This window comes from Chelonoidis abingdonii, chromosome 4 (genome assembly GCF_003597395.2).
Source record: "Chelonoidis abingdonii isolate Lonesome George chromosome 4, CheloAbing_2.0, whole genome shotgun sequence".
Lineage (NCBI taxonomy): Eukaryota > Metazoa > Chordata > Testudines > Testudinidae > Chelonoidis > Chelonoidis abingdonii.
In genome coordinates, this window is record NC_133772.1 from 79,978,392 (window position 1) to 79,996,413 (window position 18,022).

Genomic DNA, 18,022 nt, shown 5'->3' on the forward strand with positions numbered 1-18,022 from the left:
AGGACAGTGCTGTTGTCCACAGCATACAGTTTATTAATTCACCTTGTGACATTCATTCCAATGTCTTATGCCTTCTTCTGGAATATTAATTATGGGAGCTTAATAGCTTCCCATCTTCTTGTCCTATAATACCTAACATATAACAAAGTTCGACCACAGAATTCTACCATATTTTCACCTGTTCCTACGGAGACATTCACTTATTCAATGAACTTTAGCTTCTGCCCCCCCCCCCCCCCCCCAGATATCAGCAATTTTTGCTTAAAGGGAAGCTATGATTTTTGGAGAAATTAATTATCCATTCATTTAAAGGAGAATATTGTCTACAGAAATCTGGTTACCTCTAACATCCAATCTGCACTCTATTTCAGCTTCACCACATTCATTCACAGCTTTACAGGTATAAAAGCCTCCATCAAAGGGACTGGGCTTTCGGATCTCCAGGGTCAATATCCCTTGCTTACTGAACATACGATACTTGGCATCTCCAGAGAGATCTACTTTGTTCTTGTACCAGAATATCTTTGGCTGAAGAACATAAAAACAAAAGTTAGGAAGTTGTAGATTTATGGCTGCCTGTCCAACCTTAATACAGCCCCGTTGGGTGCATTATGATACTATTTTTAATTACATGATTACATACTATTGTTTTCATGGAACCCCCACTCATTCACTACATAAGATGGACAATGCTCAGGAAATAGATAATGTAGCTATTCAATATTTCTTTTTATCTTCATTCAGTATGTGGTTCTGTATCTTGTTTACTGCACACTATCCAAACCCTGCACTGATTACAGAATTATAAATTTCCTCATGGGTTTTTTTTTGGGTGCTCAGCCCCATAACATCTGAATGCTTTACAAAAATGAATGGATTTATCCACACAGCATACCTGTGAGATGATATGGTCATATTAGTTCCATTTGCAGATGGGGAACTGAGGCACAGAGATATTTTAGACCAAAATTGTAAAGTCTTCTAATTTTGCCTAACTTGAGATATCTAGGGGCTGGTTTTTTTTCCAGCATAATTAGCACTTCATATCATGTTCAAAGAACAGCTTCAATTGACTTCAGTTGAAAGTGATCAGCACTTATGCAAATCAGGCCCCTGGTGTCTCAAGTTGGGCATCCAGAAAAGGAGGAACACACAAACTATGAAACTAGTGGGTAACTATGGCAGATGAAGGGGTAGAATTCAGTTCTCCATCGTGGTATTCAGGTATCTTAACTACAAAATGATCCTCCTGAAGTTGCTGCCTCATTCACTGTACACCTTCCAATTTCCTGCAGAAAACAGACTTGTTTACTACAAAACCCTGAGCACCATCGATCTTGTTCACTGAATGAGGGAGAGGTCTTGTCGGGAAAGAGTATGTGATTATGTAATTAAAGGCTATACAAATGTATAAACATAAGAGGGCTGAATTAAGGTTGCATGGTCAGTCTGAGTTCTGGCATTTCCTAGCTTTTGGGTTGAACCTTTACAATCTTTAAACGTAGTTTATCTTCCATGTAATTTCCTAGGTTTTTAAAAAAGCAAATGGAAAAAAAAGCTCCATGTGGAACCATATTAATCCATGTGTGGTTTACCACTAGGATTCCACTTTTAAATCCTCACCACAGATCTCTACCATTTGAGGTATCTCAGTTCCTGGTAGACTGTGGGCCAGTCACTAGAGGGGGATGAGATACAGATGTTATGGGTGAGTTTGCCAGCTGTTTGCTGAGAACAGAGGAATGTTGGGACTTGGGAATCCTGAGTTCAATTTTGGGTTCTGTAGAGGAGTGTTCTGTGGCTGTTAAAGATTCTTTTGTCCCTGTTTCCTTCTACTTGTGTCCCCTACCATCTCCCCTGATTCTGTCCCCCTGTGCTCAAATCCCCCAAGTCTGTCCCTGTCCACTTCTGCCCCTATCCCCCAGCCTGTTCCTCCTCCTTCCACCCTGCATGTCACCCCTCTGCTTCCTCCTTTTCTTTCATGCTGCGTGGGTTCCAGGAGGGGAAGCGTTGTGAGTACAGGAGGGAAAGTCTCCCTAATGTCAGTTGTAGTGCATAGTATGGATAGCTGCATATATGCAGCTAATCAAGTATGTTTGTGTCTGATATGTTTTCCCCTTCTGATTGCAGTGTGGGACTAAAGAAGGTCTTTTATTTTTGCAACCAAGATGGTGGAATAAAAATTTAAATGAAAATAATGTTTCTTGCACTGTGACCCATGTTTATCCTCTGTCTCTAAACTTAGTGGAATCTTTAATGCAGCACTAGGATTAAACAGTAAGAACTAAACCTTTGTGACATCTGTTTTGTTTTTAAAATTAGCAGCCTTGGGCCTCAGTGTCCTCATCTGTAAAATTAGAATAATGATACTGATCTCCATTGTAAAGTGCTTTGAGATCTACCGATGAAAGGTGGTATTATTACCATTTTGTTATTGTATGTCTTTGGTCTGCTTGATGAGTCTTGTGCATCCATACTAGTCATGCTGAATCATATTAACGACACCTGCAGTTTTACTGTTCTTGAACAACTTTGTCCACCCGTATATTTTTGTCAAAGCCCTCTTGCTCTTTCTGGAATTCCACCTCATGTCACAGTGCTATCTGGGCATGAATATTGGCTTCTGCCTAGTGGCAGCATGTTCATGGAATGCACTTTATACCTGAGACATCTTTGATAGTATAGAGTTATCCAAAATGTCAAAGCTTTATCACCAGGAAGCGTTGCCTCTGAAAAAGATGCAGAACAGCTGTACAGTGTGTACAGAGCTATTTGTATGTGTCGTCTGGCAAGCATACAATTGGCATTGCAGGTGCAGAAAGGTGTCTTAGAAAAGCCACTTTGGAGTGACTATACTGCAGGATGGAAGGAGGAGCAGGGGTTTGGGTTAATTGTGCTAACTTGGGAGGGAGAATCATCCAAACTGGGATTCAAATGACTGACTCATTTAACAGCCACAAAAAGCATAATATGGGGTGTTAGTGAAAATCAGTGGTAACTGGAACAGTTGTGTATTGGATATAAGATGAGTTTTAGTTGATTGAGGAGGAACAATTATTATTTCGCATAGTAAATTTCTTGTGTGTGTACAAGGTCCTTTTCTCCCCTGTTCAGTCTGCTTTCAGAGATTGAATCTAATCTTAGCCGGTGGTAAATATTCTTTCTGATGCTTTTTCCTAATATTGGTACAAAATACAGTTCACCCTGAATAGAGCTCAGCAAATAATTGAGAGTGAAGAAAGTGTCCCCTGCCTGAGATTTTTTTTTTTTTTTTTAATGCTGTCTCCTTGCGCATACAAATTACAGCAGGGTGTTTTACTACTTGATCACACAATATGCTTTCAGAAACACAAAGTTACATAGATGCACTGTAGGTAATAGAAAAAGTTGTATTTCCTTTGCATTCTATAAAGTGAATAGTATGTTGCGTTGTCCTTTGCTGTGCTGAAAGACTCAATTATAATATATACATGGAAGGGACCATAGTTAACATTGCTATGCCAACTGTAATTTTCAGCTTCCTGACTTAGGCATTTAAAAACGTAGGTTTCATGCTATATCACTGTATTGCTTTTGTTGGTGTTCGGGTTTTTCACAGGAACACTATTTACTTCTAGGGTGTGGAGGGATAGTATGGATTGGAATCGGTGTCCTATAATGTAGATCAGTAATTAGAACAGTGTAATTACATGAAGCTGGCATGGATTTTAGGGTAGTTATAGTACGCTTTTGACTTGTCATAATTATATAGATGAAAACTAGTGTAACCTGTACCTTGGGGCTTCCTCTTACAGCACAGCTGAGCGTAGCATTGTATCCAGAGATCACAGAACGGCTTACTAAGGGGTGAGTGAATTTGGGGGCTTCAGAGAAGTCATGCTCTTTGTAACTGGGTGGTTTATAAATGCTGCCTGCAATTCAAACAAACAGAGTAATCTAGTAAGAATTTTGTCTTAAATCTTGCCTAGTGAGCACAGTCTACTTGTAATTTTATTTTATCTATGCTGTTTTAGGAAAGCAGTAGTGTTAAAACATCAGCGTTGCAAACATTTGTGATGTAATGAGGAACTATTTCCTAAAAGCCCTAGCTCCTGCAGTCCTAGGATAATGTGAGAATCTGTTTTCATTTAAAAAATAAGTTTCTAGCCTTCATGGTTGCATGGAAAAGCTTGAAAGCATGAACTCTAAAGACTCAGAAGATAAGAACCCCCAAATGTGTTTTTAATTTAATGACTTCTGGGAGCCTGATTCATGATTCTTGTGGCTGGAAATAAAGAAGTATGTCACAATCTAATAAGGAGTCTAAAAGATTAAAAGCTGTAAGCGCCCAGTATTAAGTAATGAAAAGGTCTCTGCTCCTATGCCAGAAATTCTGTACTCTCCTATCTATAATGCATTACTCTTGCTAACTGTGGCTTATCCATGAGTCAGTTTTTGTACCTTTGTTTTGAAGAATGTGTATTACCTGTCTTTTGTATGTAGGCAGGAGTTTTAGTTGTTGCAGCAGTTTCACTCAGTCCACACAAATTTTCACTGAAGACACGGAAATAATACTCATTCCCCATAATCAGGTCTGACACGACACAGTTGCTTCGTCGATAGTGGTCAAAAACAGTGTACCATTCCTATAATGAGACTGTACATTAGTCTGCTTTTTCTAACATCTTGAAAAAGGTTTAAAGGGTCAGAGATGGTGCTAGTTGTGGTATGCAGACCTTCCTTGTCATTATTAATGAAGAAGACAGCCTACCAAACAACAATGATTTTGGGAATGGATAACAATTCCTGATAGAGTAAGTGAGAGCACACAGATTCCTTTAAGGGAAATTAAAACCTTACCTATTTTCTTACTTTGATGTTCATTTTGGCAAAAAATTTTATATGTACTTGCATAAAACATAAAAGTTTCTATCCCTTATGGTTACTGCATATAAAACTTTGTAAACTAGTACAGGTCTGTCTTCCTAAGTCTTCAGAGACCGCTTTAGTGCCCATAATCACAGATAAATCAACATGACTCTACTCAATTTCAACATGTCTGCTCATAACAAGATCAAAAATCATGTCAATTGACACAAGCCCTGAAAGTGAATATGTAGTTTCTGGTTCAGCATCTTACTTCCATGCTCCACCTGGCCCTATTCATCCCGCCCAATTTCAGTACTTTAGGAATTATTGGCAAGCCTCAGTGTCTCTCACCATTGTCTTTTTGTCAGCCTTCTGGATTGTATACCCCGAGATCTGAGCATTGCCATCATCTTGGGGTGGTTTCCACTCCAGAGCGACGTTGAATCCCCACACATCTGTGATTTTCACATTCTGAGGTGGACCAGGTTTGTCTGCAAAGGAAACAAATCAGACAAACTCAGTTCTTGTTTCAGGATCTTTGATCTTCAGCATTTCCTTCCAAGCAGGAAAGAAATTGTTACTAAGTTGTTTAATTATCCCAAAGTAAAACACTTATTTTATGGAAAGTTGAAAATTAAAACATGAAAATAATAAAAAAAAGACGGTTACTCACCTTTGTAACTGTTGTTCTTCGAGATGTGTTGCTCGTATCCATTCCAGTTAGGTGTGCGTGCGCTGCGTGCACGTTCCTCGGAAGATTTTTACCCTATCAACACTCGGTGGGTCGGCTGGGTGCCCCCTGGAGTGGCGCCGCCATGGCGCCGGATATATACCCCTGCCGACCCAACCGCCCCTCAGTTCCTTCTTGGTGGCTGCTCCAACAGTGGGGAAGGAGGGCGGCTTTGGAATGGATATGAGCAACACATCTCGAAGAACAACAGTTACAAAGGTGAGTAACCGTCTTTTCTTCTTCGAGTGCTTGCTCATTTCCATTCCGTTAGGTGATTCCCAAGTCTTACCTAGGCGGTGGAGTTGGAGTGAGATGTGGCAGCATGCAAAACTGCTGAGCCAAAGGCTGCATCATCTCTTGACTATCGAACCAGAGCATAATGCGAAGCAAAGGTGTGGACCGAGGACCAGGTAGCTGCGCGACACATCTCCTGGATAGGTACACGAGCCAGGAAGGCGGCAGATGAAGCCTGAGCCCTGGTAGAATGCGCAGTGATGTGGCTTGGGGAAATATGAGCCAAATCATAACAAGTGTGGATGCACGCCGTCACAAGATGAGATCCTCTGAGAGGAAACAGGTAGGGCTTTCATTCGGTCTGCTACCGCGACAAAGAGTTGGGGCGTTTTACGAAACAGTTTTGTCCGCTCAGTATAAAATGTGAGTGCTCTACGGATGTCCAGGGAGTGCAGTTGTTGCTCCCGTCGCGTTGAGTGTGGCTTCGGGAAGAAGACCGGGAGAAAGATGTCCTGGTTAATATGAAAGGCTGAAACCACGTTAGGGAGGAAAGCTGGGTGTGGTCGCAACTGCACCTTGTCTTTGTGGAACACAGTGTACGGCGGATCCACCGTAAGAGCCTTAAGCTTGGCGACTCGTCTGGCCGATGTAATGGCTACGAGGAAAGCTGTCTTCCAAGACAGGTATAGCAGCGAGCAGGTTGCTAATGGCTCAAATGGGGGAGACATAAGTCTGGTTAAAACCAGGTTGAGGTCCCAGGTCGGGGCTGGGCGGCATACTTGAGGGTATAAGTGCTCCAAGCCCTTGAGGAATCTCAAAACCATAGGGTGTGAGAACACGGAACAACAACCTTCGCCTGAGTGGAAGGTAGAGATGGCTGCCAAGTGTACCCTCAGTATTTCTGATACTGCTAGGCCCTGTGTTTGAGAGACCAGAGGTAGTCCAAAATAGAGGGAATCGAGACCTCAGTGGGAGTAAGATTAAGTGTTTCGCACCAGCAGGAGAAACGCTTCCACTTGGCCAGGTACGTTGACCGGGTGGAAGGCTTTCTGCTACCCAGGAGAACTTGTCATACTGATTCAGAGCAATGTAACTCTGACTGGTTTAGCCACGCGGCAGCCACGCCATGAGGTGAACAGCCTGAAGGTCCGGGTGGCGAAGCCTGCCGTGGTCCTGAGTTATGAGGTCTGGATGGAGTGGCAGGGTAATTGGGTTGGCTATCGACAGGTCGAGCAACGTGGTGTACCAGTGATGGCTGGGCCATGCTGGAGCAATCATGATGATGCGCGCTCTGTCCCTGCGGAGTTTCAGCAGGACCTTGTGAACCAGTGGGAACAGTGGGAAGGCATAAAGGAGCTGGCTCTTCCACGGCATCAGGAAAGCGTCCGAGATCGATCCCGGGGAAACCTTGGAAGGAGCAGAACATCTGGCATTTCCTGTTCTCGCGGGAAGCGAACAGGTCTATGTGGGGAAATCCCCACTTCTGGAAAACAGAATGCATAACGTCCGGGCGGATCGACCACTCGTGAGACAGGAAAGACCTGCTGAGTCGATCCGCCAGAGTGTTCCGAACGCCTGGGAGAAAGGACGCTACCAGATCTATCGAGTGGGCTATGCAAAAGTCCCAGAGTTGGATGGCCTCCTGACAAAGGGGAGGACCGTGTCCCTCCCTGTTTGTTTATGTATACATGGCCATTGTGTTGTCTGTAAACACTGAGACACAACGGCCTCGCAACTGTTGCTGGAACGCCTGGCACGCCAGGCGGACTGCTCTCAGTTCTCGGACATTTATGTGTAATGCCAGCTCCTGAGAAGACCAAGGCCTTGAGTACGAAGGTGACCGAGGTGAGCACCCCAGCGAGAGATGACGCGTCCGTCGTCAGGGACATTGAGGGTTGGGGCGGATGGAACGGCATCCCTGCACACACCAGGGAGGGAGTTAGCCACCATTCTAGGGAGCCTAGGGTGCTCGGGAATGGTGACTATCGTTGTGTCTATTGGGTCCCTGCCCAGGCGGTTTATACCGAGTTGAGCCAAACTTGGAGAGGACGGAGGCGGAGCCTGGCGTGTTTGGTTTACAAACATGCAGGCAGCCATGTGACCCAGGAGACCGAGACAAGTGCGAGCCGAGGTCGTCGGGAAATTCTGTAGACCTCGGATGATTGTTGCCATCGCCTGAAACCGCGGCTGTGTAAGCAGGCTCTGGCTAGTTGGAGTCCAGGATAGCTCCTATGAAGTCTAACCTCTGCGTGGGAACCAGAGTGGATTTTTCTATATATGATCATCAGGCCTAGACGTGTGAATAGGTCCTTGACGATGCCCACATGCTGAGTGACTTGTGTTCTCGAGGCCCCTCGGATGAGCCAATCATCCAGATACGGAAAAACGTGTATCCGACGTCGGCGGAGGTAGGCGGCGACTACGGCCATACACTTTGTAAATACCCTTGGGGCTGTAGAAAGGCCAAACGGCAGGACCGTAAACTGGAAGTGCTGACGGTTTGGCTACAAAGCGGAGGTATCTCCTGTGCGGAGGAAAGATGGCGATGTGTGAAGTACGCGTCCTTCATATCGAGGGCGGCATACCAGTCTCCAGGATCCAAGGACGGATAATGGTCCCCAGGGATACCATGCGGAACTTCAACTTTATCATAAACTGGTTGAGTCCTCGCAGGTCTAGGATAGGTCTGAGACCTCCCTTCGACTTGGGGATTAGGAAATAACGGGAGTAAAACCCCTTGCCCCTTTCGTCCATATCGTACCTCCTATATCTCCTATGGCGAGGAGCGTCTGCACCTCTTGTAAGAGGAATTGCTCGTGAGAGGGGTCCCTGAAGAGGGACAGGGTTGGAGGTGGGTGGGCACGTGGTTGAAATAAATTGGAGGTGGTACCCATACTCCACCGTGCGTAGGACCCAGTGATCTGAAGTTAACTGGGACCACGCCGGGAGGAAGTAGGAGAGATGGTTGGAGAAGGGAGGAGAGGGATCCTGGCCTGTAACTGGTACGCCGCCCTCGGGCGCACCTTCAAAAGTTGTCTCTTTGGTCCCGGTGGTGGTTTCGAGGGACCTTGATTTTGGCCCCCTTGGGGTCCTGACAGGTCGTCTGCGACCACCTCGGCCGCGCCGCCTGCCAAAGTCCTGTCTTTGTCTAGGCACAGAGTATGGGCGGCGGTGAGCTGGGGACGGAAAGGCCTGCGTTGGGTCACCGCGTATGCATGCCGAGAGAGCGCATTATGACCCTGTTGTCCTTCAGGCTTTGCAGCCTGGGGTCAGTCTTTTCCGAGAAGAGGCCTTTACCATCAAATGGCAAGTCCTGAATGGTATACTGCAGCTCCGGTGGGAGGTTTGAAACCTGAAGCCATGAGATGCGCCTCATGGCAACACCCGAGGCCAGAGTCCTGGCTGCTGAGTCTGCTGCATCCAACGAGGCCTGGAGGAAGTTCTGGCCACCTTTTTCCCTTCCTCCAAGAGGGCAGCGAACTCTTGGCGGAGTCTTGAGGGAGAAGCCAGAGACACATACTGCGCCGCGTCACAGATGTGTGAGAATTATAGCGGCATAGAGGGGCTTGTTGATTTGCCACCCGGAGCTGTAGGGCCCCTGCCGAGTACACCTTGCGGCCGAGTAGGTCCATTCGCCTAGCCTCCTTCGATTTCGGGGCTGGCGCCTGCTGGCCATGGCATTCCCTCTCATTAACGGACTGGATGACTAGTGAGCAGGGAGGAGGATGGACATACAAGAACTCGTACCCTTTAGAGGGCACCATATATTTAGGCTCAACTCCCCTGGCCGCAGGAGAGATAGAGGCTGGAGACTGCCATATAGTATCAGCATTCGCCTGGATGGTCCGAATAAACGGTAGGGCCACTCTAGTGGGGGCATCCACCGATAGAATGTCCACTATCGGGTCCTCTACTTCCAGGACCTCCTCCACCTGGAGGTTCATATTGAGTGCTACCTTCCTTAGGAGGTCCTGATGGACTCTCAGGTCGATTGGAGGAGGGCCCAACGAGGATGTTCCTGCCACCGCCTCATCTGGAGAAGAGGAAGAGGAGATGCCGGTGATGAGCGGGTCCTGGGTGGCCTGTTGCTCTTGGGCGATCTCCTGCTCCAGAGGAACCTGGGAGTCCAGTGGGTGAACTGGGGCTTCCTCCACAGCAGTCGGAGGCGGACGGTTAACCGTCGCCTCTGGCAGTCGGTGCTCTGATGAGACAGAGCGGGACGGAACTACTGGTGCACCTTGGGCCGGGTAGTACGCCCAAGGTGTCCAGAAAGACCACCGATGGGGTCCTTGGTCCTGGGCCTGGGTCTCTTGGAAGACTCTGGTGGGCACATCAGAATTGCAGTCCTGAGCATAAGAGCTGTCCGTGTGGGACGACACTGATGCGTGTCTGGATGGCCATGGAAGTGCTGAAAAGCCCTGGGAGAGTCTCTGTCTCTAGCGGACCTTGCCCTACTTGGCACCAGGGACCAGTACTGGGAGGCGTACCGGTACCAGGAACGAGATTGAGACCTGCAACCGGAGCAGTGCCGGGAGGTTGACTGAGATCTCGAGGGTCGACGTCGGGAGCGGCTACGGGAGTCACGGTGCCGGGAGCTGGAACAGTGCCAAGAGTAGCGGGCCGGTGAACGGGATACCGACCGGTGCCGTGAGTGCGACCGGTACGGAGGAGGAGAACGGGACTGCGAGCGGCGTCGGGAGCAGGAGCACCGACAGAACCTGGAGTATATGCAGGACCGTGATCGTGAACGGTGCCACTCTGCTGTGCCGACAGGAGATGGTCTTATCAAGGCAGGCTTGCCGATAGACTGTATTACCTGCACCAGCGGTGCCGGGGATTGAGGCAGCGTCGACTCTGTCTTGGCAATCAGATCCCTCGCCGTTGAGAATGTCTCCGGCGTGGACGGAATAGTAAGCTCAACCACGGCACGTGCCGGGGAGCTGTCAGGCACCGGACTAGACGGCCCTCGTGGGACCGGAATCGATGGTGCTGATGTCGTCGGTGCCGCGGCAGGTGTTGGTGCCGGGCAATCCAACTTAGACGAGCTCTCTGGCTGCGGTGCAGGTGGCACGGAAGCAGCAGGAGTCTTAAGCTTTCTTGACCTTGGGGAGAGGGAGTGGTGCCGGTGACGGCCGGTGCCGAGAGGCCTTGGCAGTACCGGTGCGGTCTGGTGCCGAGGAGGTGCTTCTGCCCGCTGATTGACCAGCGCTCGGTGCCGAAGGCGGAGGGGTAAGAGCCGCCTCCATGAGGAGCTGCTTTAGCTGAAAGTCCCGCTCCTTTTTTGTTCTCACCTTAAAAGCCTTGCAAATGTGACACTTATTTGTCAGATGAGATTCCCCGAGGCACTTAAGGCAGGAGTCGTGTGGATCTCCTGTCAGTATCGGCTTATGACAGGCTGAGCACTGTTTGAAACCTGGTGAACGGGGCATAGGCCCCGGCACCGGGTGCGGGGAAGGGGCTAATTCCCAAACCCCTCTTAACTACACTAACTATGAACAATAAAAATTAACTATAACTATATAACTTTGAACTATATACACAACAAAATAACTAGAGAACTACGAGTAGCTAGGGAGGTGGAGGTCAGTGAAACCGCACTCCGCTGTTCCAACGGACGGTAAGAAGGAACTGAGGGGCGGTTGGGTTGGCAGGGGTATATATCCGGCGCCACTCCAGGAGGTGCCCAGCCGACCCACTGAGTGTTGCTAGGGTAAAAATCTTCCTACGAACGTGCACACAGCAAGCGCACACCTAACTGGAATGGATATGAGCAAGGACTCGAAGAAGAATGTCATTTAAGGTACCTGCACTATTCTTAATGCTATTTTTCTGCATACTGTTCAGAGACAGGCAATCCATTTAACAAAAACAGGAACCACCCAAACCTTAACTTTGAATCAAACAAGAACTTTTTGCGATGTTGGATGGGAGTTAACTCTTTTTGCCAGTCTTTTATTATAGACAGTTTTCTCTCACTGAATTAATCAGTTTCTCATTGAGAGGTGTTACATGCACTGAGAACAGTGTATTGAACCACCTAGGCACTGGATCAATATTTAGCTAGACTGATGAAGGTCAGACACTTAGAAATGCTTGAGCACTTTATTGGAGAAATTGTTAATGTCTCTCGTATGGGAGGGTCAATGCATTGTTTAAACAAGCTATAGTCCTGCCCTTGTTGAAGAAACCAGTGTTCCACTTGAATATTGCCAAGTCTCTAATGTCCTGTCTCTGGGAACATCAATGAAAAGGCAGTGACGGGCCAACTCTAGCATCCAGAATCCTTAAACTCCTTGGATCTGTAGAATGGGTCCACACATTTCTTTCAGAGGCTAAGGGTGGGTGACTCAGCTGACTCCCACAAGACTGAGTTTTGTCACTGCTCTTTTACACAGTCTCTATAAAGCTGGTGAAAAGTGATATATAGTAGCTACAGTGTTATCAGTTTGCAGACAAGTCTTTAGATCTATTTCTTGTCTTAAAAAGTATTCAGTCATGTCCATGCTGTCCAGATGTCAGCCAGAGAGTGTGATTTGGATGGCTTTAACTCACTCCAAATAATACTGAGTTGATGTAGATTGGCAGAAAGAAACATTTTGAGGACCTTTAACCTGTCTCTTGATAAAGGGTATCTGCCCACCTACTGTTAAACTGGTTCATTCTCTTGGGTCTTATTAGATTAATCACTGCACCAGACTCCCAGCTTTTATCAGTGACAGAAAATACTTTTTCATCCATGGCTGATCAAGAGGATAGGTACTTTAATATGCTTTCTTCACCATGTTTATCTGTGGCTTGTTTGTACCTCTAGGCTAGATGAGTGCAATGCACTCTTTAGAGCTAGCCAAGAAGTTTTGACTAGTACAAAATGAGGTTTTCCACCTTCTGGCTAGAGATGGGCTACCAAGAGCATGCTATACCTGTGCGATTCTCTCTTCCATAGCGGACAGTCACTTCTGGGTGAAATTCAAGATGCTGATTTTCTACAAAGCCCTATATGCCCCAGGTTCTTGTTATCTTAAAGAGCCCCATTTCCTCTTTGCCATCTGTATCACTTCAGCTATCTTTTACAAGGATGAAGCTTGCAGGAGCTGGAAGCCAGTAGGGGAGAGCTTTGTCTCTGGAATTTGCTCATGTTGGAAATATTTCGAAGTCCAAACCTGGCCACTTTTAAAATGTACAGAATGGCATCAGGCTTTTCCACTATCATGTCCACTCTCAGACCCCCATGATATAATCAGGTGACTCATGAAGGACTAAAACACACAGTCACACGTTAGACTGGATCATCTGTCTAGATGTAGACAAAGGAAATTGAAGGATTGACCTTTATCTTGGGCAGTCCACTATATCCTTCAAATTGATATAAAAACTTAGGTATAATGCAGGAAGAAGGTTTTATAAGTAGTCTGCCCCTGTTCTACGAACTCATAGTCCCAGATAATTTCTGAAGCCTTCTCAGTGAAATCCATACCCAACTGAAGAATCAAGAACTGGAAGATCTGGTGAGACTTTGACCTTGTACACTGTCTTCTGCTGTTGACCACGCTGGTACCTAAAAGACCTTTGTATTCATCCCAGCAGATCACTGTTGATTTCTGATAAGATGGAGCAGTAGGAAAGGAAACAAATGACACTGATAGAAAACTCCAGCACAAGATTTTTCTCTACTGTAGCTAATATATCATCAACTTTACATGTAATATCCTGTAAAATTTTCCAGATAGTGAACCACCTTGTTAACGCAAACTGCTTCCTCATATCCCAGCAACAAGCTCCTTTCAAAGATCTATCAACATTATAAGATCAGGACAACAGCAGCTATTCATGAGACTTAAAACACCTTTCCCCTTCCGATGAATTTAGCTCATTCACATAGCAAGAAAATATAGGACTGCTGGAAGAAATCTGATTCACTACTGATGATTGATCTATGCCAATCATGGGCTAGTTAAAGACATCTGTGGATTCTTACAGAGATTGTCAACTCCACACCAGCTTTGATGAGAGAAAGCTATCATCCATCTTAAAGCATTCTACAATCCGGTCTACTTATATTTAACTTAGATTTCTGAAACTACTGCTTGTTGATTGACCTCTAATTTTTGAGCAAATTAACTTAGAAACTAGCTACAGGCTGCCTTCAAACACACCTATCACCAGTATCCTGCATCCCTCCAACCTGGGTTTAAGGCCAAGTCAGAACCAAGGTAGCACTGAAGGATGATCATCTCTTGCCTGTAAACTGCAGAAAGTTCTTGCTCTTATTTCTGGATCTGTCCAGGGCATTTCTATATAGATCATACTATTGTCCAGGAGTGTTGGAACAATTTTTATAGTGGGGGTGCTGAGGGCCATTGGATCAAACTGTAAACCCTGTATATAATGGAAACCATTTCAAGCCAGGGGATTGCACCCCTAGTTCCAGCATCTATGCTACTATCCTGCCTAAGTGATAGCAGGAATCCATTGTAAAGTGCTGAAATGGCTCCATTTTTTCCTTCCAAGACAACAACAGAGTGTGAGGATGGAAAACTGCTCTTTTATCTCTGGAGCGCTCAGGAAGTCCCATAAAGATTGATTCTCTCCTCCATTCTTCTTAACATGTACAAAGAGTTGTTAAGGGACGTTATGAGACATTGTTTTAAATGTCAGCAATATGCAGACAACCCCCAATTTTAAGTTTTAATTTTCCTTTTGTAAAAGCAGCAGAGAATCCTGTGGCACCTTATAGACTAACAGACGTTTTGGAGCGTGAGATTTCGTGGGTGAATGTTAGTCTATAAGGTGCCACAGGATTCTCTGCTGCTTTTACAGATCTAGACTAACACGACTACCCCTCTAATAATTTTCCTTATGACACATATGGAATGATTTTCTAGCCCCCTCACTGCTCGACTGAACAAGAGATGAGAATTCTGTACTACCATGAATAGAAAAGAATCACAAAGGACTGAGTCGAGGGTTATTTATATTTGGAGCTTTCAAATGGCTCCAACTGTTGTTTATTGGTAACACTTCTACATCCTCAAGAGCAGTGTGAAGTGATGATTTGGAATGCACATTCCAGACACAGAGTAGAAAATATATCTAAATGCATTTAACTAAAAAGGCTCCTGGAATTTTGGGGAAATGATTGGTAAAAGTACAGAACTGTATTTCCACTTTAGTTTCCACACACTGTAAAATATAGATACTTCTGCTATCTCACAGGGGTCATGAATGATTTATTCAGTGTTTGTGATGTGTTCAGCTACTACAGTCGTTCTGACTTTCATTTTTGTAGCCATCTCAAAAATCAGTTTGAGGGGAGAAGTTGCAACTAGTCATGTAATGGATAAAAATTACAATTCTGTGTAATTAATACAAATACCTAGGGATACAAAGATTAGGGCAAAAAATTGTCAGAGCCAGAATTGAGATGAATTGGCTAAGTGAGACAAGACAATACTGTGGAGCACTGTTTTGTGTAATTGAAGTCTGTAAGGGATGATATTCTACAGAATAGTGAAAAATCCAACCCTTAAACCAACTTAAGTGGATTGCTAGGTATGCTGTGCCTTTCTGTGCCAAAATATAGTATACCAACTCACTTCACAGGCATACGTGAGCCAGCAGGGCTATGCTGAAATAAGGCAAAAACAATTAAAGGCAGCTATTTCCAGCTGCAAATCTTTGGAGCTGAATTGCAGATTGGATGAAGGCTTCGCTCTTTCTGTCCTGCTGATTCTCCACCCTCTCTCTCACACCAGCAGTTCAGAATAAAAGCCTTCCACCTCCACATCTATCCACGACTGCCTTAATTCTTTTTCTCTCTTTCTGAAGTACAGAACATAGAAACAGCGAGAGCAACAGCACAGCCCATCAAAATGTGGAAATGTGTCACATTGGATTGAAAGTTTTAAAAACTGCAATCTGCTATACCAATAAAAATGTCAGCCTGTCATTTCTATATTGAATAACACCTCCATACTTATTTGAATATAACAATTCTACACCATATGCCTATGTATCTACTGGTATGTAAAACCTCTACAGCAACCCTACCATTTGTGAATCTACCAGTACCTGACAGTATTGGACCGGATGACTGTTATATTGTTAAGAACACAAATGAATAATTTCTAATCTATATATACACAAATAAATTCTAAACAATTTCTCTTTTGTTTCTATCTTGACACCAAGGGCTGGTGTTAATAGCAGGAAGTGTGTGTGATGCTGGCAGACCAGGTGTCAGCTCATGCCAAGGACTTTAGGCCCCAACTGAACACGATGAATGCATAGCTGGAAACCAGTCTGGTTCATCTGTGTGTTAGTATTATTAAAATAGTATTAGATTTATAAAAATGTGTCTAGACTTTATGAAATGATTGTAGGATGCCCCATGTGTTTATCTCACTTAAGATTATATTAAGGTATGCATTGTAAACCTCTAACTATGGCCTGGTCTACACTACAGAGCTAGGTCGATGCAAAGCAGCTTTTGTTGACCTAACTTTGTAAGTGTCTACATTAATTTTCACTCCCGCCGATGTAACTGCCCACTATGCTGACTTAATAAGTCCAGTTCCGCAAGAGGCATTGAGTCAATGTCAATGTAGTTAGGTCGACGCATTGTCAGTGTAGACACTGCATTGCTTACATCAACTTTTAATTGCTTTCAGAAACTGTCCCACAGTGCCCCATACTGACAGCACAGTCAGTGTAAGCGCTCCTGGTGAGGATGCTCTCTGCCAACCCAAGGAGCAAAGTGTAAACACGCACCAGCGATCTAATTACTGCGGCAGCTGTATGCTGATGTAAGTGAGGTCAGCTTAATTTTGTAGCATAGACATGTCCTGTAACTCACCAAATAGAAAGAAGCATTAATTAATGTAAAGTGCAGATTCTTACCAAAGATGCTAGGTCCTGCACACAAGAATGTCCATGGAAATCAAATGAGCCACTGTGAAACATTAAAGGACAAAGACTTTGTGGATTGCTCCCCCCATGTCCATGAAGAGGAGATGTGTACGAGGACCTGTCCCATGAGCTTGAACTATTGGGGAAGGGAAAATTCCTGACAAGAAGAAACTGGGTCTCTATGCTGCTTGAACTTTGAGAGGGCAAGATTTCTAAGCATTAGCTCGGGATCCTCAGTGCTTGGCCTAGTTAGCCATAAAGGACTTAAAGAATTTGCTTATGATAGAAGCTTCTACCAGCCTTTGAACTTAAGACTGTAACTCATTTGTGTATGTATGTTTACCTGCTTTAACCTTGTTAATAAATCCTTAGTTAATGTATTATAGAATTGGCAACGAGTGTTTTCTTGGGTATAAGATCTAAGGTGCAATTGACCTGGGATAAGTGACTGGTCCTTCGGGACTGGGAGTAACTTGAATATTATTGTGATTTTTGATGTAAGGGACTATCTATGACAAAGGCATGCTTACCTGGCAATATAGACCAAAGTACCCAAGTGGACTCTCTGTGACTCTGTGTTAAGGCTGTTACAGTGCTTGAGGAGTTCGCACTTGATACTTGGTTGCTGAAATCTAAGTACAGATCTCCCAATCAGTTTGGGGTTTGTGCTCTGCTTCTTAACAGTCTGTCCTGAAGTTGCTACCCATACTCCCGAGCCACTTCAAACAGCTTGAGAGTGTATAGTTCTTTTTCTTCTCTTTGGGGATGAAAGGGACTTACTTCAAGACAGTCCAGTTTTTGGTTGCCTGCTTCCTCACCCCAATCCTCAAAAGATAAGAGTACATGAGGCTATAGGCATCAATCCCTCAGCAGGTAGACATCTGTCAAGGAAGCTTAGCTGATTAACTGATTTAGCAAAGGATCAGTGATTGATGTATTGGTTCTTTGACAGCCAGGTTAGGCTCTCACCCTTCCAGCTGACCTATGCCTGCTGTTACATAGCAACTGTAGCACTGCCGTCAATAAAAACAGCCTGCCTGTTTCTCCCACATTTCTCTCCTGCCAAGAACATACAAATCTGGAGTACAGAAGGTGCCATTGACAGAAGTGAAGTAGGGCAGCTCTGATGAATGAGGGGCTGAGTCAGTAATTTAAATGTGTGCTTTGACTGCAGAAGGCTCTGCAAGTATCCAAGCCCTTTCAGTTATCAGTAAGAGATTAACTGAAATTTATTTAATGTTGTGGCAAAGCTGTCTACCTAAGAATTTAGAAAACTTACACCAGTCCTGCAAGTCTGGTAGGGGG

The 18,022-nt window shown here is 45.1% G+C and overlaps 1 protein-coding gene across 1 annotated transcript in view; it reads right to left on the minus strand.

The window, feature by feature from the left end:
• The window catches only part of MYBPC3 (myosin binding protein C3), a 127,681-nt gene that overhangs the window by 3,194 nt on the left and 106,465 nt on the right, over positions 1 to 18,022 (minus strand). The window contains exons 29-32 of the mRNA XM_075065346.1: positions 5,200 to 5,339; positions 4,466 to 4,625; positions 3,775 to 3,911; positions 342 to 528 (exon numbers count right to left, since the gene is read on the minus strand). Coding sequence (XP_074921447.1) covers positions 342 to 528; positions 3,775 to 3,911; positions 4,466 to 4,625; positions 5,200 to 5,339 — 624 coding nt within the window. The remainder of the gene's footprint in view (positions 1 to 341; positions 529 to 3,774; positions 3,912 to 4,465; positions 4,626 to 5,199; positions 5,340 to 18,022) is intronic.